The 23,177-nt window shown below is 39.8% G+C and overlaps 1 protein-coding gene across 1 annotated transcript in view; it reads right to left on the bottom strand.

The window, feature by feature from the left end:
• Window positions 1–6,490: 6,490 nt before the first annotated feature.
• LOC135477497 (testicular acid phosphatase homolog) overlaps window positions 6,491–23,177 on the bottom strand; it is a 42,880-nt gene continuing 26,193 nt past the window's right edge. Inside the window, exons 7-12 of the mRNA XM_064757618.1 lie at window positions 21,901–22,030; window positions 14,244–14,329; window positions 13,242–13,425; window positions 11,869–11,979; window positions 9,005–9,168; window positions 6,491–8,115 (exon numbers count right to left, since the gene is read on the bottom strand). Of these exons, the coding sequence (XP_064613688.1) occupies window positions 9,011–9,168; window positions 11,869–11,979; window positions 13,242–13,425; window positions 14,244–14,329; window positions 21,901–22,030 (669 nt within the window). The 3' untranslated portion in view covers window positions 6,491–8,115; window positions 9,005–9,010. The remainder of the gene's footprint in view (window positions 8,116–9,004; window positions 9,169–11,868; window positions 11,980–13,241; window positions 13,426–14,243; window positions 14,330–21,900; window positions 22,031–23,177) is intronic.

The following is a 23,177-nucleotide window of genomic DNA, read 5'->3' as shown; positions in this document are numbered from 1 at the left end:
TGCCCTCAGATACCCCGTGCAAAACTCTTTCGAACACACGACCTTTATTATAACTAAGGCCCGGTGATCTTCGAGCAGAACACGCGATCACCTTTCACATTCTTATTGCGACTTCATAAAATGACGACAAGGAATATGCGATACCCATGGCATGGTGCATACATGTAGTGTTTGGCGCCTATACATACACACATACAGTATGTGGGAAGGCCTGACAGCAACCTGCGGATGGCCGTGGGTTTCCCCGGGTTCTGCACGGTTTCCTCCCACCATAACGCTGGCCGCCGTCGTATAAGTGAAATATTCTTGAATACAGCGTAAAACATCAATCAAATAAATAAAATAAATAAATCAAATACACATATGCAGGTCGGCTAAAGAATTTTTCATTCACAGCCGCAACAACACTAAACGGCTACGGGTGGATTAGAACGTGTAATGTTGCACTTTGGTCTTGACAAGTCATCTGCAACAAGAACTCTATGGTGGTAAAGGACACATAAAACGCGTGGTTTTTATTTCTTGATAGGGCGTGAATGATGTACATGTAAAAGTACAAAAACCTTCTCGGGTTCCTTCTTGGGGGCGTAAAAGCATCTTTAAACGATAATGACAATCAAAACACCTCTGTTGGGAACCAGCCGATTTTATTTTTCGACAATTTATTAGGTTTAACAAGAACAGATAACAAGACTTATACAAATACTAAAGTACTTAAGTTTAACAAGAAAGGATAGCAGTATCTATACAAATACTAAAGTACTTACATGTACAACGGTGTCAAGTCCAAACGGACGCATATACTCCACAATGCTTAAAAATGCACAGAGGCAATATTCACAAGAGGCAAAATCCACAGTATAACTGAGTGTATGACCAAATATACACAAAATTCCACAGACAGGGTCCGTGTACTAATAAGCACTGTGTACACAAGAGCACAAATTAAATATACAAGTTCAGACTGAAGAAGTGCTCGGTGGAGAAATGATATAACAAAGCCAGAGGCTATAAAGACACCAAAATTCAGCACAAAAGGCCTACTAAAGTAATACACAGCGAAAGCATCCAAAACTCTCAGTAATTCTCCTTTCTCCACCTTTGATCTGCTTTCATAGGTCTTATATAGACTGGTGGAAATTTTCTAGATTAAGAAAATTCTTGAATACTTGTTGTAAATAAACAAGGCCCTGAACTCAGCATATGTAAACAGTGGCAAGCTAAATTTAGAAGCTGACGGCAGTTGTTCACATAACAATAAGTTCCTCACCTCGTTGCTTGTCGTCCGTTCGTCACATAAAATGGGTCCTGATTGAAACTGTGTTAATGGTCCGCATTTCAAATCTGGTATTGTTGTCAAATAGATTAGTGCGAATGATAAAACATCATTTATTTATATTCCAGGGGCAGAACGAAACGCCTGTTTCATTATTATGATCTCTTGTTATATACATGTCACACGGATGGCAGCTGTGACCACGTGTGGGCCATGTAACTACCTCATTGACGTTTTGGCCGTTGTCTGTCTTTCTGTCAATCTGTCAGCAACTTTACTGACAAAGTTATTTGGTGGAAATTTTCGTCTATAGTGCCCAGGATGGCCATCGGACAAGGACCAATCCACTGAATTTTGGTGATTATCGTTATCGGGATTCAGACCAAGACATTTTGTATTCAGTTCTTCGCCACTCAATGGAAGGGACAGAAATGCAGAGTACAGTCGTCTTGTCTGTATAGTGACATTTGTACATTTGGCTATGACGGTATCCATTGTAGGTTTTGGGTGGATTTACGCCATGCTCTAGAATGTTTGGATTTATTTATTTATTTATTTTATTTGATTGGTGTTTTACGCCGTACTCAAGACTATTTCACTTATACGACGGTGGCCAGCATGGTGGTGTGGGAGGAAAGTGGGCAGAGGCGGGGAGGAACCCACGACCATCCGCAGGTTGATGACAGACCTTCCCACGTACGGCCGGAGTGGAAGCCAGCATGAGTTGGTCTTGAATTCACAGCGACCGCATTGGTGAAAGGCACCGCGCTGGCGAGCTAACCATCTCCGCGAAGAATATGTCGACGACAGGCAGTCCAGTCCACGACTGGTTAGGAGTGGACTTCGGAAAACCGAGCATTTTCACTTTCTCTTTGCATATATGTCCATCGTAAGATTAGCTGTGTCATGACATGATGATGGTGTTGTAATGAACAGAAATTTGGGGCATCGGTGGCCGAATTGTTAGTGTGCCAGCGCGGCGCACTAAATCAAGAATCTCTTACCAACGCGGTCACTGCGAGATCAAGACCAAAACTCATGCTGACTTACCCTCGGGTCGTGTGTGGGAAGGTCTTCCAGCAATTTCTTCTGGGTTTCCCTCGGGCTCTGTCCGGTTTCCTACGGCCATAATATGCTGACCGCCGTCGTATAAGTGAAAAATTCTTGAGTACGGCGTAAAACACCTATCAAATAAATAAATAAACAAACTTGATTTTGTTGACAGTGTATTCCGCTGAACTAGTAACACGATCATTTTCACACATAACATACAGCTTTGGTCCATCTCCGGTCAGCCAAGTGCATTTCTGACCGCTGATATTGCCACTAATTCGCCAAGAACAACATCTATAGAAAACTCGATTCCTTGTCAGTAACTCGTGTGTCCCATTGTCAATTCATTGATTAATCTTCAGCGCCGTGCTCAAGAATTTTTTTACTTACACGTTGGCCGTCAGCGTTAAAGCTTTTAGCCAACGGGAGTCCAGTCGGTTGTACTCGTTATAGGTTACTACATGAGCATACACTAGGTGTATAAGATCACGGAACCTGAACTGATTGAAGCTTACATATAATCTGGGGAGTCTGATACTAGATTATACAACTTTTGTCTCGAGATGTGCAAAATGTTCGTAATCAGAAATCCACCGGTTCACCTTAGTAAAAACTCTGTTTTGCTGTTCATATTCGTGCCTAAGAGGATTGATGACGTCAGATCGCCTTTTTTACACCGGCAACATTTGGTGTATTTGAAATGAAGGCGAAGAACGAAACTGCTAGAAAATAAATTTCACAATGATCAGAAACGAATGGACCCTTCATATATAACGTCAGTGGGATATAGGAATGTTTTAAAGCCTTGTGTCCGTGGGTTAGAACCCCGGTCTACAGTACACCAATCTAAGGCGCACTCATGTTGTATAAGTCGTTACTCATCACCACTCAAGCCACAAACTCTCAAGGGTGTATTCTTGAAAAACAATCAAGTGCGCTAACAATAGCGTGACTTCACAGCAAACGTTTAAGCTGGGAAACTTTATGTTTATTGGAAATGTGTCAAAAACGGGCACCAGTAACGTTATTGATCACCAACAAATCATCATTCTCTATAATGGCAATGTAAAACAAACAAGAAAACAAAAAAGAAAAACACATGTAACAACACAGAAGACAATGTAAGCTTAGAGTAAAATAGAACCTTTGCATATGCGAAGAGATGATATATATTTTATCTGGTAAACATGTAAACTTAATCAACTAGAGAAAGTACATGATCTTCTTGCCACTTATGATAAGAAGGGCTCTTTATGAAACATATTATTGCAGCACAGAGAATTTTACATATATATTCCCAACAAAGTATTTTTCTTGAACCTTTTATTACATGAACCCGATTATATATGGATCAAAATATTCAAGCAAATACAAGCTAAATTAAAAATAATAACCAACAAATCATTATTCAACAGAGGAAGGGCAGTAAATTAACAAACTGCAACTAACACTTTGCCCAAATTAAAATATTCAACATTCAGATAGAGGCAAATTAACAAACTTCCACTAACACTTCACTTTGAATTAAAATATTCAACTTTAGGGTCGTGGTTCATTAACAAAATTCTACTCGGACACTAAAATATTCCATATCACAATAAAAGTAAACACCTCACCATATATTCAAATATTTAACATTTTTTTTTTCAAGTTTGTTCAACCTCTTCAGAGAACAAAAGTCATCAAATACTCACTGCACCTTTGGAAAATGTTTCATGTCTCAAACCGAAAAACATCTCTGCACAGATCGATTTTTGCCAGTTAGAAATAGTGCTTTTTTGTGAAAAAAATAAGTAAAATTCTAGATAAGGGTCATCTAATAAATTGCAAATGAATGTATCAATAAATTGCAAATCAATGCATTTTTTCTTTACCTATTCAGCTGAAAACATGGCGAGAGTGGGCGTGAAAGTTCCTCCTTGAAACCCTTACGTCAACAGCTCTAATAAAACCCCAATTGAGGTCAGTGCGACCCTTTGTTAATTAACAGACTGTGGTCGCTGTTCTAGTTTTACTGCTTGTGCTTCTTTTTTTCTATTGATGTTTAGCATAATTTAACATTCAAGTGTTTGTGAACACAGGAATATTTCACTTGTACCACGGCAGCCAGCATTATGGTGGGAGGAAACCGGGCAGAGCCAGCGGGAAACCCACCACCATCTGCAGGTTTATACTGGCAGACATTTCCATTTATGAGCGGAGTAGACGACAGCATGAGCTGGATTTGAACTCATGGTGGACGCATTAGTGAGCGGCTCCCAGATTGGTTAGCACGCATATTAAATGCCTTCTAAAACAAATTGTTCAACACCACATAAATCAATCAAGGCTTCGTATTTTAGTGGACAGGATTTCATGGCAATACTCCCTTTCTCTCCTGGGTTAAATACCTATGAGTAAAGTGATATAGAAGCATTGTTATCATGATAGGCCAATAATAAATATCACAGCACTCTGAAATATCTAATAACATATCTTCGAGTCCATCACATTTGTAGGACACTCCTTATCTTCATAATTCTCCGGTGAATTCGATATCAGGGATATGTCTTTGTTTGTTTCTTAGTATTGCCAACAAGATCACATAAATTTAACCACTAATTTCACTGCTGAAAGAAGTATGGTTTTTCTAGTCGATATACAGATGGCACTATGTAAGTTAAAAAATAAACGTCCACATATAAAAGTAAACAAACTGTAAGTTTAAATTAACATATATATCACAAACTTACAAATGTTGAGTTAACTCTTATCTTGCACACCAAGTGAATATGTTTTCCTGCACTCCTTAACGTACATGTAATTTTAGGGAACAGCTCAGTATTTATTTTAAAAAAGGCCAATAACTAGGTTGGATATGCTGTCATCCCTTCAACCAAATGATACGTATTACGAAGATCTGTACAAAGCAGGATTACTTTCACATTTATAACAAGTGCAGTAAGTCAGATACCGGTACCTCATGAGGTACATGTACCTCATGCCAAAGAAAATATCACTGGTGATAATTTAAATATCGTAAGTTTAATGCCCTAAACAGGTCAATCAACATGCAACATATATATAGATAACAGTTATACACAGTACATCAGTCTCTTGTTTGAGCAAAACACAACCGTGTTCCAGTGGGAAGAGATTAAGAATACCCTTATAGATATGAGCATAAATATTATAGTTACACTGATTGAGTTAATATGTAAAAAATGTAGACTATGGAAAATAATACAAGGAAATAACACAAGCAACTTCAAATTAGTTCGTCGTAGTCTCTGGCAAAAATCTGTGTATCACGTCATAAAACCAGGTTAGAGTATCAGCCAGGTCATAGTTTTAGCCATTCCAAAGTCTTCTAAACCAGGCTAGATGCTCAGCCATGTCAGCCAGGCCAGTGTCTCAGCCTAGTCAGTATCTCAGGCAGGTCAATTTTAACCACATCAGAGTTTCTGCCTAGTCAGTATCTCGGGCAGGTCAATTTTAACCACATCGGTGTTCCAGCCTAGCCAGTGTCTCAGGCAGGTCAATTTTAACCACATCAGTGTTCCAGCCTAGCCAGCGTCTCAGGCAGGTCAATTTTAACCACATCAGAGTTTCAGCCTAGTCAGCGTCTCAGGCAGGTCAATTTTAAACACATCAGCGATAGTCAGTATCTCAGGCAGGTCAATTTTAACCACATCGTTGTTCCAGCCTAGCCAGTGTCTCAGGCAGGTCAATTTTAACCACATCAGTGTTCCAGCCTAGCCAGCGTCTCAGGCAGGTCAATTTTAACCACATCAGAGTTTCAGCCTAGTCAGCGTCTCAGGCAGGTCAATTTCATTCACATCAGAGTTTCAGCCTAGCCAGTGTCTCAGGCAGGTCAACTTTAACCACATCAGAGTTTCAGCCTAGCCAGTGTCTCAGGCAGGTCAATTTTAACCACATCAGAGTTTCAGCCTAGTCAGCGTCTCAGGCAGGTCAATTTTAAACACATCAGCGATAGTCAGTATCTCAGGCAGGTCAATTTCATTCACATCATAGTTTCAGCCTAGCCAGTGTCTCAGGCAGGTCAACTTTAACCACATCAGTGTTCCAGCCTAGCCAGTGTCTCAGGCAGGTCAACTTTAACCACATCAGTGTTCCAGCCTAGTCAGTGTCTCAGGCAGGTAAACTTTAACCACATCAGTGTTCCAGCCTAGCCAGTGTCTCAGGCAGGTCAACTTTAACCACATCAGTGTTCCAGCCTAGCCAGCGTCTCAGGCAGGTCAATTTTAACCACATCAGAGTTTCAGCCTAGTCAGCGTCTCAGGCAGGTCAATTTTAAACACATCAGCGATAGTCAGTATCTCAGGCAGGTCAATTTTAACCACATCAGAGTTTCAGCCAGATCAGTATCTCAGGTAGGTAAATTTTAACCACATCAGACTTTCAGCCAGATCAGCATCTCAGGCAGGTCAATGTTAGCCACATCAGAGTTTTGGCCAGATCAATATCTCAGGCAGGTCAATTTAAATCACATCAGAGTTTCAGCCAGATCAGTACCTCAGGCAGGTCAATTTCATTCACATCAGAGTTTCTGCCTAGTCAGTATCTCAGGCAGGTCAATTTTAATCACATCAGAGTTTCAGTCTAGTCAGTATCTCAGGCAGGTCAATTTTAACCACATCAGAGTTTCAGCCAGATCAGTATCTCAGGGAGGTGAACTTTAACCACGTCAGAATTTCAGTTGTCAAGTCATCCAGGTTAAAATCTCAACTAACATAACTAGGTGAAAATCTTCACCAGGAGAGAAAAAAAAGTTACTTGTGAATTGGAAAATTGATCAAGCTTAGCCTATTAAAACTGTACATGTTCTGAACACAGAGGGCAAAACAATCAAAATAGCACAGGAAAATCTACACAGCCAGAAAAGTTGTGACTAACACAGCTATGTTAGAGTAATACCCAAGCAGAGAAACTCAAAGAGCAAAGATTTCACAATGATTCAATATTTTGACCGTTAACTTGATGGTGCCAAAATACATTTAAAGCCAAATTTTGAGTCATAATGAAGTACTTTGTAGTGACATCCAAAACTAGTGTACTGATATGTACATCTCATCTATTTACTGGGAAGATGACAGTGAAGGTATTACTCTGTACAGAGGTACCATGCATGTACCAACCCTGCAATGTATAAATTATCACATCAGGGAGAGACAAAACCCAAGGCACCACATGAATTCATATCGTGATGCATGTAACAGTATGTCATTTTAAAGTAGTCACTTTTATACAAGACATTAAAATAAGCAAACACTTTTTTTTAGCACCACTTTTTCTGGCTTGTACATGCATGTAGTGCATGAGTATATACGCACAATGAGTATATATAACAAGAAATTGCTGAATGTCGATATCATCTTAAACATTGTAACCTGTATGTACATAAAATGCAAAAGTACAAGGTCTATACATTGTTGGCTTGATCACAGTCTAGTCTCACATCCACAAGAAGGTGCATTCTTATTGTGCGAGCATTTCGCAGATTTCTGAAACTGCTAAGGCATGAAATGTACATGTAGGCATCAGATTCTTACCCATTTTAATTAATTAATTAAAAGTATATAATGTATTCAGATATATAGTCTACATACACATACATAAAGAGATTGTGATGTGATTATTAATATTATGACAGAATTTCTCCTGAATAAAGAATCTTTCCTCTTACAAAAATTTCCACACAATATACAGGGTTTCACAATTTACAGCAACAGAGTGATGTCCCTTTATGATGTGATGTTGGAGCTTTTTAGCACTCTTGGGTCAGTCTGCCAATTATAAAACAAGGAGGTATACATACAGAATATACAAAACTAATGAAACAGGATTTGAGTATGATATTCTTAAAAACAATGTTCTTGGGTGGGTTTGGGTTTCAAATATTCCACAAACAATAATATTTAGGTGGTAATTTTACCTTAATGCGCATACTGCAATGTTAAAGATTGGCAAATATTCCCCTTAAACATGCCCTTTGCAATGGAATGTCACTCTGCTGTCATAATGACAGAACCCACAAACTGTATAGGCCTATTATGCTATAAAGCCGTTTCTCTATACCAGTTTTGAGATGCCCTTAACCCGGTATGTTAACTACAACAGCCTAGAAATAAGCAACAAGATGTCCTGCACCAAACGACATTTGGTCAGGGGCCAACTGTTTGGGACAACTGAAGCTGACGTGTAAATAACTTTGTAACTTTTTTATTTATTAAATTAATTCAAAAAACTGGAAAATTTGACATTATGATCTGTACCCACTCAAAAATTATTTCCACACTTGCAGCCACAACTGCACGATGCATAGACTGCTATCATGATTACACACTTTGGAATATACTGTTATTTACATGCAGTTTATTTACAGATTATAAATACAAATATAAAACCTGAATGGATGAATGAATGAATGATTGAATATGGCTGAATGCCACATACATGTATCCAGGATGCAAATTAAGACATTCACTCATTCTGAACATTAAAAAAAAAACATATGACACACACTGTATCAACACCATCTGTGCACCACTGATTAAGTGTTACACAAACAGTGGCTCCCTTCAACACCACGTAGCTCCTTGTGCACCGACATGTAGAGTACAAGTAGCCTCCACATCACCTGTGCACCACACGGCTGTCCCTCAGAGAACTCACCACAGCTCATGGGTCCTCCTCATCATCGTCATCTGCCTGTCTATTTGTCAGACGATACTCCTCGTACCGTGTGGCCTTCCTACGCCTCAGGTAAAAGTAGCTGATGCTGATCAGAATGACCACCATCAACAAAACAGCAAGGATAAGGATGGTGATACTTGTGGCTGAAAGATACCAGAGTTGAGAATAAGTTCAGGCGTGAGGATTTCAGAACTGCTGGGATACCAGTTTTTCAGTTGCGTTGTGAAAGGTGGGCAACGTTTTATGGTTTCCAACAATTTCTACTCTGGGAACCAATTTACCATTTTAGTATTGATAGTATTTCATCAAATGAAGTTTGGTGTTTGGTGTTTCCTGTAGGTTTATTTTCATTTACTTTGTAAAGCAAAAATTACCATAATCCCTCAACCTTTCTGATTAAAATGTGTCAAATGTCACTGAATGATTGAGATATCTGACTGCAAACTACGGAATAAATTAGGGCGTGAACTGGGTACTCTGCCAGTTTGAGTTATCTCCCCTGTCCGATGAGTACAATGCAGAATGTGTTATATACAACTTTCACGACAGCCTTGCAATCAAATAAGTCTCAGAACACGAATTTCATATGCATCACAACTTTCTTGGTCAAGAACCTTTGATTGGCTTTCTGTCTTACATGTAATTCAAATGGCTGTGCAACTTCCTGTCAAGGGGGGCCTCCATGGTTCAGTCTGTTAGCGCGCTAGCGGCTTCCTGTCCGGCCGTAAGCGGGAAGGTCTGCCAGCAACCTGCGGATGGTCGTGGGTTTCTCCCGGGCTGTGCCCGGTTTCCTCCCACCATAATGCTGGCCGCCGTCGTATAAGTGAAATATTCTTCAGTACGGCGTAAAACACCAATCAAATAAATAAATAACTTCCTGTCATGCGTGACAGATAGCGTGGCAGATAGCACTACAGGCTTGCTGTACACAGAGAGATTGAAAAAGGTCCATATTTCGTGAGACCACTCCTTGGTAACAAAGTACACGTACATGCGCCTAGTGATTTTGAAGGCTCACAACTGAAGTCTTCAGGCAATTAACTCTGTTTAATGTTTACTCCGCAGTCCTGAGTGAGTAGCCAAGCCTTTTTGTGTGGGGGACCGAACTTTCGGTTCCGTGAAATTTTTTACCACGGAACCGACACGGAAACGGAACGATCGTTTCCACGAAGTCCTCATGCCTCATAAGGTTATAGATACCAGGGCTGAGAATGGTGCTATAGGTATCAGAGTTGATATAGTGCAGGGTTGAGAATAGTGTTATAGATATCAGGGTTGAGAATAGTGAAATCCTCATGCCTGTTACAGTTGGACAGTATGGTATAGGTTATCACTTAATTTCTCCAAAGAGTAGGGTACAGGTCTTAAAAAAAACAAAAAACAAGTCAGAAGCCTATTTTCAGGCTTGGAATCTGGGGACAATTCTATGAAAAAATTTCTGACTTTCAAATTTAAAGTCAGAAATAACTTTGTGGAATTGGCCCATGGTCTTAGCTTGGGCAGTACTGATACACGTAGGTGAAATTACCAATCTGTTACATTCTCCAACACAGATGTTAAATATAATATCTTTATTATAAAGTGAAGGCACCTTGGCCAATTTGTACAAAACTGTTCTTCCCTAAGGCCTTCATATTAAAACAAAAAAGGAAAAAAAATACTGCCACAGTTACACAATAAGTAAGGACAAATATGACAGCTGGCTCTGCAACTGTCCCAACCAGCAGCAGGTGAAACAGATAGGGTAGTGAGAGATGGCTCTTTCTGCCCTGCTTGCTACCTGGAACCCCCTGACACACATACACAAAGCACAAATCAAGTAAGTGGGAGACTGCCTCATTCCCATCCCACCCATATATTACAAGGAGTATAGAATAGAGACACCAACTCCATATATATGTCGAAGCATATATGCAGTGAATTTTTTCCTGCAACTATAAACTGTCAGAATTATGGTTTTGGTTTCAGCAGGGCCGTTCCAACTGCAGACATTGAAAGCGACAGTAGATAAGTGTCAATTATATTGCCTGCTCTAATGAAAACAAATATGCAGATATCACCCAATGGGAGTCCATACAATATATAGCCTACAAATCGCATGCATGTTGGTCAACATGTTAAATTTAAGGACGGATTACTCACTCTACAGTCATGTGTTCACAAACCCAAATTTTATTATTTAAACTATGAAGTCTAAACACTGAAAAGTAATCGCCATTCTGCAAATGCATAATTTACTTATTTTAACTTTCTATCAAAAGTCTAGTCAAAGGCATCCGGTGTTTATGTCACGAAGAATATGAATACAAAAACGTTTCGTTTTCCGTCAATCACACACAAACCCTAGCTACATGTATCTCCAATACGAATGTCTGAGTATTGTAGTGACAATGACGTGCACGTGATATCCCAGCATGGAGGCCTTCATCCTGGGCTACATATTGTTAGTGACACCACATAGTGGCTATGTAAAGCAGATCGAGTGTCAGTAGCTGGTGGTAACATCTTCAAATTGTGTATAGACAGCTAGTGTACTGAGTGCATACACTGCTGATAATTGCTGTAGCTTCAACAACTGAACTTAGCCCTTGCCAATCTGTTAGCTACATCAAGTTTATGATTCACGCCTGTCCACCATTTTCTGACTTGGTCTGCGACCTCATCAAAAATACAATGGACACTTCCTTTTTTACTGCATTTATTACCGCAGATAAATGTACACAGTGAATGAAGCCATTATTTCTTAGATGAAATACATTTATTTAAGATTCTAAATGGACAGGACAGTAAACTGAAACAAAACTGCTTCATAACACAGCTCTGTCACAATCAACTAAACTCACTGTTTGGAAAAACTTTCTTATTGCATTCTCTCTTCAGATCTGCTTCAGGCAAACTCAAGCTCTTGGTTACCTCTAGGAAATTGGAGAACTCACAGTCAGAGCTGGCACAACCTGGAATATTGGGGAAATGGAAGGTGGTATAAAGTAAACATTTGCAACTGCAAAGTTCATGTCCAAGTGGCTGTTACCACTTCAAATAGGAGTTGGTATGCGTTTAATCCACAATTCTTGTGATGTCATAAATATGTACATGTTGTGATATGGGATATTTTTTTATTTATTTGACTGGTGTTTGATTGGCTAGCATTATGGTGAGAGGAAACCTGGCAGAGCCCAGAGGAAACCCATGACCATCCGCAGGTTGCTAGCAGACCTTCCTACGTACGGCCGGAGAGGAAGCCAGCATGAGCTGGACTACATCTCACAGTAACCCCAACTGGTGGGATGCTCACGGCCATGGAGGCTCCAGCATCATTGCACCACGCTGGTGCGCTACCAGTTCGAGGACAATGAAGAAATTGGAATCTGGGCTGTTGCCGAAGACTGTAATGTTGTGCCATTATTACAGTAAAGTTTTTCTCGCGCAAATCCCCGGTTGTCATTGCTGACATCATGACTGTATCATGTTATTCAATTTCCTGATTTACCGCTGGGGTGTTACTGTCAGTTTAAAGACATTTTTACACCCAAAAGAAGAAATCTGGCAAGTTTGTTCGTACTTTCATATGTCAGGACACATTTCAAACTGCATATCAAGGAACAAAATCCAGCCGTTCCATGTATTCTTTACTTGCCTTCGGTCAGTCGTTTTAGTGAAGCAGCACTAGATAATAGAGTGACGGAAATCCGTCTTGCGACAAGGAGGCACATTACAGGCATTCCTTCGTCGTCATATGACTGAAATACTGTTAAGTACCACGTTAAATCTCAAGCACTCACTCACTCACTCTAAAGCTGACAATGTGTGATATCCTGTCTCAAATCATACAATATCTGTCTATGTATGGTTTGGGTTTTATGTTGTACATAACAATTTTTCAGTCACATGGCAACGAGGAGTCATTATGTGTATTATGTGTGTGCACATATACTGAGCCTTCTTGTAACAGAGCAAATCCACATCACAAGGTATAATGTCAAAGGCACCAGACATGACGCCCCCCATCCAGTCACTTTATACTGACACTGGGCCGACCAGTCCTGTTTCCTTGCTCTAACTTCTCAGTGCAGTACAGCAAGAAAAGGCACCATTTTTTCTTGTCTTTGGTATGACTCAACCCGGGTGTGATTCCATGCACTATCTGTACAGTGATTACTTTGCTGACAGCTGGAACGTGTTATCTTACAGCAACAACAGTCATGTGAGAACACACCTGGAATGTGGAGTTTGTGTGGAGGGATTTGCCCGGTAGAGTCATTCCTGAAGTAGACCTGCACATAGCTAGAGTTGTCTGCCCTTTGGTACAGCTCCACCATCACACAGCTGATGTAGGGCGGGTTGACGGTCGGGTTAAACACTTGCAGAGCGCTCAGTAACGCTGATACTGTGGTGTCGTGCTGAAACCATGAAATACACGTACAGGGACATTGCCAGTGACCTCGACTGCATTTACACTGCAACAAGATTGTAAAAATGTGTCTGACATTTCTGAAAACACCCCGCTGATGAAAGTGGCACAAGCCCTTTGACCTTGGACCAACATCACCTAGCTTTAGGATGAAGTCAACAGTGGTAGTATTTAGGGCCTGGTGAAGTCAGAAGTGGTAGTATTTAGGGCCTGATGAAGTCAGATGTGGTAGTATTTATGACCTGATGAAGTCAGACGTGGTAGTGCATACATGCATCTAGAGTGTGGTGAAATCAGCAGTGGTAGTATTTAGGGCCTGGTGATGTCAGCAGTGGTAGTATTTAAGGCTTGATAAAGTCAGATGTGGTAGTATTTAAGGCCTGAGGAAGTCAGACGTGATAGTATTTCTGACCTGATGAAGTCAGCATTGGTAGTGCATGCATCTCGGGCTTGGTGAAATCAGCAGTGGTAGTATTTAGGGACAGATGAAGTCAGCAGTGGCAGTATTTAGGGTATGATGAAGTCAACAGTTGCTGTACATATGGAATTGATGAAGTCAATAGTGGCAGTATTTATGGCTTGATGAAGTCAATAGTGATAGTATAGTCAGGGTCTCATGATGTCAGGAGTGGCAGTATGTAGGGCCTGACAAAATCAGCAGTAGTAGACATAGTATTTAGGGCCTGACAAAATCAGCAGTAGTAGACATAGTATTTAGGGCCTGACGAAATCAGCAGTAGTAGACATAATATTTAGGGCCTGACGAAATCAGCAGTAGTAGACATAGTATTTAGGGCCTGAACTCACGGCAGAAAACATGTACATCCTCAGAGGGCTTTCCTTATCCTCAAGTCTTGTCTTCATGTTCTTCACCATCCTGGCCACAATTGGACCTGTGGACAACATAAACAAATCTACGATCGGAGCTGCGATCAGAGTGTGACATGTCTCGGTAATCTAAGAATAACACTTGCAGCTTTTTAATGTTCTTTTGTGCAAATCATTATATATATAACAGTGTGTATGAGGAATTACAAGATATAATCTGTTGTACGGGGCCTTATATGTTGTCAGATATGGGACCTAGTACTTGCCAATTAGGTGTACGCTATATAATATGTTGCTACTTTTATGACATAAGACATTACACGCTGCTTTGTGCATGAACCATTGTATGGTGCTCTGCAAGCAAGTCTTTATATCATACCACATTAAAGTCCAACGCAAGCTGGTTCCTTCTCTGGTCGTATGTTTAAAGACCCTGGCAACAACCTGTGGATAGTTGTAGGTTTAACTCAGTTTTCTGCTCGAAGTACTACCACCATAACTGCATTTCATATACGAGGAGCTACATGTATGATTTGCTGCTATATGTGTGAGCCATTTCATATGCAGGGAGCTACATGTCTTATTTGTTGCTATGTGTGTGAGCCATTTCATATACGGGGAGCTACATGTATGATTTGCTGCTATATGTGTGAGCCATTTCATATGCGGGGAGCGACATGTCTGATTTGCTGCTATGTGTGTGAGCCATTTCATATACGGGGAGCTACACGTCTGATTTGCTGCTATGTGTGTGAGCCATTTCATATACGGGCAGCTACATGTATGATTTGCTGCTATGTGTGTGAGCCATTTCATATACGGGGAGCTACATGTATGATTTGTTGCTATGTGTGTGAGCCATTTCATATACGGGGAGCTACATGTCTTATTTGTTGCTATGTGTGTGAGCCATTTCATATACGGGGAGCTACATGTATGATTTGCTGCTATGTGTGTGAGCCATTTCATATACCGGGAGCTACATGTATGATTTGATGCTATGTGTGTGAGCCATTTCATATACCGGGAGCTACATGTATGATTTGCTGCTATGTGTGTGAGCCATTTCATATACGGGGAGCTACACGTCTGATTTGCTGCTATGTGTGTGAGCCATTTCATATACGGGGAGCTACATGTATGATTTGCTGCTATGTGTGTGAGCCATTTCATATACGGGGAGCTACATGTCTGATTTGCTGCTATGTGTGTGAGCCATTTCATATACGGGGAGCTGCATGTATGATTTGCTGCTATGTGTGTGAGCCATTTCATATACGAGGAGCTACATGTCTGATTTGCTGTTATGTGTGTGAGCCATTTCATATACGGGGAGCTACATGTATGATTTGCTGCTATGTGTGTGAGCCATTTCATATACGGGGAGCTACATGTCTTATTTGTTGCTATGTGTGTGAGCCATTTCATATACCGGGAGCTACATGTATGATTTGCTGCTATGTGTGTGAGCCATTTCATATGCGGGGAGCGACATGTCTGATTTGCTGCTATGTGTGTGAGCCATTTCATATACAGGGAGCTACATGTATGATTTGCTGCTATGTGTGTGAGCCATTTCATATACGGGGAGCTACATGTATGATTTGTTGCTATGTGTGTGAGCCATTTCATATACCGGGAGCTACATGTATGATTTGCTGCTATGTGTGTGAACCATTTCATATACGGGGAGCTACATGTATGATTTGCTGCTATGTGTGTGAGCCATTTCATATACAGGGAGCTACATGTATGATTTGCTGCTATGTGTGTGAGCCATTTCATATACAGGGAGCTACATGTATGATTTGTTGCTATGTGTGTGAGCCATTTCATATACCGGGAGCTACATGTCTTATTTGTTGCTATGTGTGTGAGCCATTTCATATACGAGGAGCTACATGTCTTATTTGTTGCTATGTGTGTGAGCCATTTCATATACGGGGAGCTACATGTCTTATTTGTTGCTATGTGTGTGAGCCATTTCATATACGGGGAGCTACATGTCTTATTTGTTGCTATGTGTGTGAGCCATTTCATATACGGGGAGCTACATGTCTTATTTGTTGCTATGTGTGTGAGCCATTTCATATACGGGGAGCTACATGTCTTATTTGTTGCTATGTGTGTGAGCCATTTCATATACGGGGAGCTACATGTCTTATTTGTTGCTATGTGTGTGAGCCATTTCATATACCGGGAGCTACATGTATGATTTGCTGCTATGTGTGTGAGCCATTTCATATACGAGGAGCTACATGTCTTATTTGTTGCTATGTGTGTGAGCCATTTCATATACGGGGAGCTACATGTCTTATTTGTTGCTATGTGTGTGAGCCATTTCATATACGAGGAGCTACATGTATGATTTGCTGCTATGTGTGTGAGCCATTTCTTATACGGGGAGCTACATGTCTTATTTGTTGCTATGTGTGTGAGCCATTTCATATACGGGGAGCTACATGTATGATTTGCTGCTATGTGTGTGAGCCATTTCATATACGGGGAGCTACATGTATGATTTGCTGCTATGTGTGTGAGCCATTTCATATACGGGCAGCTACATGTATGATTTGCTGCTATGTGTGTGAGCCATTTCATATACGAGGAGCTACATGTATGATTTGCTGCTACATGTATGTGTGTAAGCCATTTCATATACGGGGAGCTACATGTCTTATTTGTTGCTATGTGTGTGCGCCATTTCATGTACGGGCAGCTACATGTATGATTTGTTGCTATGTGTGTGAGCCATTTCATATGCAGTGAGCTACACGTATGATTTGCTGCTATGTGTGTGAGCCATTTCATATACGAGGAGCTACATGTATGATTTGCTGCTATGTGTGTAAGCCATATCATATACGGGGAGCTACATGTATGATTTGCTGCTATGTGTGTGAGCCATTTCATATACGGGGAGCTACATGTATGATTTGCTGCTATGTGTGTGAGCCATTTCATATACGGGGAGCTACATGTATGATTTGCTGCTATGTGTGTGAGCCATTTCATATACGGGGAGCTACATGTCTTATTTGTTGCTATGTGTGTGAGCCATTTCATATACGGGGAGCTACATGTATGATTTGCTGCTATGTGTGTGAGCCATTTCATATACGGGGAGCTACATGTATGATTTGCTGCTATGTGTGTGAGCCATTTCATATACGGGGAGCTACATGTATGATTTGCTGCTATGTGTGTGAGCCATTTCATATACGGGGAGCTACATGTATGATTTGCTGCTATGTGTGTGAGCCATTTCATATACGGGGAGCTACATGTATGATTTGCTCCTATGTGTGTGAGCCATTTCATATACGAGGAGCTACATGTATGATTTGCTGCTACATGTATGTGTGTAAGCCATTTCATATACGGGGAGCTACATGTCTGATTTGTTGCTATGTGTGTGAGCCATTTCATGTACGGGCAGCTACATGTATGATTTGTTGCTATGTTTGTGAGCCATTTCATATGCAGTGAGCTACACGTATGATTTGCTGCTATGTGTGTGAGCCATTTCATATACGAGGAGCTACATGTATGATTTGCTGCTATGTGTGTAAGCCATATCATATACGGGGAGCTACATGTATGATTTGCTGCTATGTGTGTGAGCCATTTCATATACGGGGAGCTACATGTATGATTTGCTGCTATGTGTGTGAGCCATTTCATATACGGGGAGCTATATGTCTTATTTGTTGCTATGTGTGTGAGCCATTTCATATACGGGGAGCTACATGTCTTATTTGTTGCTATGTGTGTGAGCCATTTCATATACGAGGAGCTACATGTATGATTTGCTGCTATATGTGTGAGCCATTTCATATACGGGGAGCTACATGTCTTATTTGCTGCTATGTGTGTGAGCCATTTCATATACGGGGAGCTACATGTATGATTTGCTGCTGTGTGTATGAGCCATTTCATATACGGGGAGCTACATGTATGATTTGTTGCTACGTGTATAAACCACATTAGATGTTGCTGTGCATGAACCATTATATTTTGCCACGTGTGGGAGCTATTATTTGTTGCTATGTATGAGCCATGATGTGTTGTTGTGTGCAAGCCTGCAGCTTTCACTCTATGAAATTCATGAAGGCCTGTGTTGTTCAATCAAAAATACTTTTAATATACCATAAAAAGGATATTTTATGAATTCTTAGTATTTAGGATTTAATTTAGCATGGGTATCCGTCTACACCTTATTTAAGAATAAAACTTTTAAAAATTAATTTCTAATATATATTCCTCAGAAGTTTTACATGATTTCTAAAAATACAAAAAAAAAAATAAAAAATAAATAAATGACTTACATCTTATAAAAAAAATACAATACATATTTAAAGAAACTCATTAAAATGGCTGAAAAGATAACAATATCAGCAGAAAAATATCCTAAAAAATCATTTCAGATAATAAATAATATACAAATATATATCTCCAAATAAGCACGCAAACCCCGCGATTACAAAGTGAACTTAAACTTAAGTCAAAACTTCAGTTGCTAAAGTTGTTATGTTGGTTTCATTATTTTAGATGAAATTCAATATCCTTCTACCCAGAACTTACATTGTCAAGCAATAGTTTGACTGCGTTACGTGAAAAATAAAAACGTGAAAGTGATTTGAATTTTGACTTAAGTCTAAAATTGCTTTGTGACTCCAGGGACTTATGTTCACACTTTTTTTTTCTTCAGTTTGATCATGGATGTGAAATCTATTCTACCTCCATGGTTTGATTATTTTCAAACAGCTGTGGGCTATATCCTCGATGTAGAAAGCACAATTTAACTGAATGATGCAGAATGATTTTATCTTTACACTCGCTATTAATAAAGCTGTGGTATTTAATACTGTACTTCAGAATTTTTCAATGAGTCACCATACGATCTCAAAAACTGCACGCGCGTCTACCTAGATATGCAGCCTCACCTTCGAAAAGGCACATAAACACACCAGCTTGGCCTGTCTCTTAACATAATGGCGAGCACACTGCCATTGGCATTTTGCTCTTCGGTGTTATTTACACTATAGCACCTGTTTGTCCTTTACATATTTTTAATTTAACGAATAAAGAGACGCAGGAGATGTAGAAATGCGCAAATTATTACTTCATAAACATGCTTATGATGGGCAGGCCTATTCATTCCTATAGGATTGTGGTATAAACGTGTACGGAAGGCAGCGCATTTGCCTGAGTATGTGGCAGGGTTAGGCTGAAAAAACGGACCAAATGATCCTCACGTTAGCCATGTCTATCAACTCAAGGATTATTTCTTACCTTAAGATATATAATTTAATTTCAAAAAGTTCAATTTTTGCAAAAAACAAAGGTATGTTGACTTGCGACATTACTATGATTCATACATCTAATGTTTCTCTAGAGGCCTATGAAACAGTGAAATATTAAATCATACTTCCCTTTATTGTGCACTGCTGCGCCATCATCTCCCCTACCATTGGTATTAAACAATATGACAATGAAAAATACAAAGAAAAACGCCTGATACCCAACCAAAGAGTATTCACTCTGTTCCGTGTTCTAAGGGACGATCTTTCTTTTAATTTGGCGCTTGCTCAAAGCGATGTTCGTGGACATAGCAGATCTTCTGATTGATAACAGATCCTTTCATTCAGATTTTGGGAAGATATTTTCGTAGCAAAGTAATGTAATGACTCTCCCGAGGCAGTTTTCTTGCCAGCTCACCCTGACAAATTACTGCTGTATCCTGTCCAACATGTAAACATCGTGACATGGGCAGACGTTCTCAGTTCCCTGCTCACACATGTGTGGTTCAAAATGCATCAGTTTAACACTAAAACTAACCCTTAAAACCACTTTATTGCATCGATATCTCCCTGTCCACTGTAAAAAACCACACTGACAGCCGAAAGGTAATACATGTAGGTTTATTGACGTGACAATTATCACGTAACACTTTCAGTGCTAGTGATTGGCCAAGTTCATAACGGCTTTTACAACATTGTTGCTGAATTGTTCGTCAGTGCCATATTCTATAAGACGGACCGGAAGCTAAGTCGCAAAAAGTGACCCCCCAACTTCCCACCCATCTCACAGAGTCCCCAATGATGAACTTTGTCTTCTCGGCTTTCAAATGTTTATAGAATTTTTTTACATATTATTCCGTGATGTGTCCTATATAATTTTTTCTATGCATAGAAATAAGTAAATAGCTGTGTATATATGTCAAACCGTGCCAAACTTGGATTTTCACTCAGAAAGTTCTGTATTGAGTCGTGTCCCTGTTGTCGTCGTTTCTCCAGAATTATTCCTAGCGTGAACTCATATAGTGTTTTACTGCCAGCCGGTTTACACAACGATGTTTCAAATAAACTTTAATTTTTGTCAGATAGTCTTAGTGCAAGTTGTAAATGCCACTAGTTGTTATGAATGACTGATAATTAGCTTTCAAAGTTTGAGAAACACATTTTTTGACAATGTGTCATGCATATCGAATTGAGGGATTCTACTGGCCGATGTTCAGTTGAACTCCGCTAATCAATATATATGTCACAAATGCAATTTTACAAGTGAAAATTCCAGAAACGTCTGTTTTTCTGCAGTTCTGTAGTTTATATAGGTCTACCAATGTGTGCGGAGTTTAAACGACACTGAGACAACTGAAAACCAGCCGCCCAATAATTTCTAAACCCGGCAGTGTCTCTCCCCATCTTGCCAAGCTGCATTTAATACTAGGTAGTGGCGCATGCGCACTGCAGCGCTGCTTCGAGATCGTGATACCTGAGCTTCGCTTCATGGGTAGAAGAACCTGGAGAGTCTGGAGAAAAACCACCAACCACCTGGTTCCTGGCGCATATCCTGATTATACCAACTCAGCCAGAGCTGGATTTAAGCCTCACTACCCAAGTGATGTCGACCTCACTGGCCAGGTGATTTTGACTTCATTACCCAGACGACTTCTATCTCATTAAACAGGTGATTTCTACCTCAAATCTAGAACCTTTCTACCTTACTGAGCAGATGATTTTGACCTCATTGCCCTGGTGATTTTGACCTCTTTGCCAAATGTTTTCTGTCTGTTTGCCCAGAGATTTTGACCTAATTAGCCTTGTAGTTCTGACTTCATTATCCAGGTAATTTTGACCTCATTGCCCTGGTGATTTTGACCTCTTTGCTAAGTGTTTTCGGTCTGTTTGCCCAGAGATTTTGACCTAATTAGCCTGGTAATTCTGACTTCATTATCAAGGTAGTTTTGAACTCATTGCCTGGGTGATTTTGACCTAACTGACTTCTTCAGTCTGATAATTTCGGTTTCAATACCTAGGCGATTTTGACCTCATTGCCCAGTGATTTTGACCTCTTTGCCCAGTCATTTTGACCTCATTGACCTAATTATCCAGGTGACTTTTGACTTCATTGGCCAGATGATTTTTATCTCTTTGCTCAGGTGATTCTGGCCTAATGACAGCCAATTAATGAACAACTGTTGTGGCATGAACACTCCTTCGGCAGAATGAGCCATGCATGAAGTGAGGGTCAAGGTGATGGCTAGAAACTCATAAAAAGCACACTTTGAGTGAACTTAAAGCCAGCCAATTTAACATATGTAGTCTGCAAGTCAACATGACATGTATGGTACCTCCTAAAAACCTGTTGATTTCAGGCACAGAGTGCGACACCGTCACAACTTTGTCTTGGAATTCCTTCAGCGTCCGGAACATGGTGTTGTTCATCCACTCAGGCCAGTACTGGGTTAGGTTATTCTGCTTCTACAAAATCACAACATTTTTACACTTAAATAGTGAACCGATACAGTTGATTCACATAAACTTCAATCACAACATCTCTACACTTAAATAGTGAACCGATACAGTTGATTCACATAAACTTCAATCACAACATTTCTACGCTTAAATAGTGAACCGATACAGTTGATTCACATAAACTTCAATCACAACGTTTCTACACTTAAATAGTGAACCGATACAGCTGATTCACATAAACTTCAATCACAACGTTTCTACACTTAAATAGTGAACCGATACAGTTGATTCACATAAACTTCAATCACAACGTTTCTACACTTAAATAGTGAACCGATACAGCTGATTCACATAAACTTCAATCACAACGTTTCTACACTTAAATAGTGAACCGATACAGTTGATTCACATAAACTTCAATCACAACATTTCTCCTCTTACCCTAAATGACCTATAAATTCGACCACAAAGCAGTTTTGGAGACAAACATATGTCATGAAATATTAATTCTGGTACTAAAATTTACATTTTGCCAGCAGGATATCATCCTACCTTTCAAACACCTCTCAAAGCATCTTTCTAAAATCAACAAAACTTCCAGAATCTGGAAAAATGAGCAACTTAATCATGGATGAAATTTTTGGTCATTTATAGTAAATGAAGAAGTTAATTTAGAGAATTTCTACCCCATGCTAATTGTGCAAAATGGTGTCAAAGTTCAATGCAGGATACACAATTTAAAACAGCAAAACATCTTAAAAAGCAATGACTTGAGTTGGGTATTGAAAGTTGGAGCATTGACACATCTGACTTTAAACGTGCCTGTAACATTCATGACGCCGTCAAAATATTTACTTCTACTGCTTCCAAAATAAGCTCTACGCGTACCATTATATCTCAGAATTTGACTTGCATGTAAATCAGACATGATTTTATAGAATAGGGCAACAGCGAATCATCTCCCTTGAGATCACTTTCCCATTTTAAAGGTGCATTTTTTATGAGTATGCGGTGGTTAGGTGGGACTTCAGAAAATAGCGAGTGGGAAGTTTCTCAGTTAAAGTGGAATAAGCTAGTTGATGACCTCGCTTTAAGGCAGCATTTAATTTTGTAAACTCGTTTGGAACGTCCAAGATACTCGTTATGAATTTTT

Source organism: Liolophura sinensis, chromosome 11 (genome assembly GCF_032854445.1).
Source record: "Liolophura sinensis isolate JHLJ2023 chromosome 11, CUHK_Ljap_v2, whole genome shotgun sequence".
Taxonomy (NCBI): domain Eukaryota; kingdom Metazoa; phylum Mollusca; class Polyplacophora; order Chitonida; family Chitonidae; genus Liolophura; species Liolophura sinensis.
This window is presented reverse-complemented; position numbering and strand designations above follow the sequence as displayed.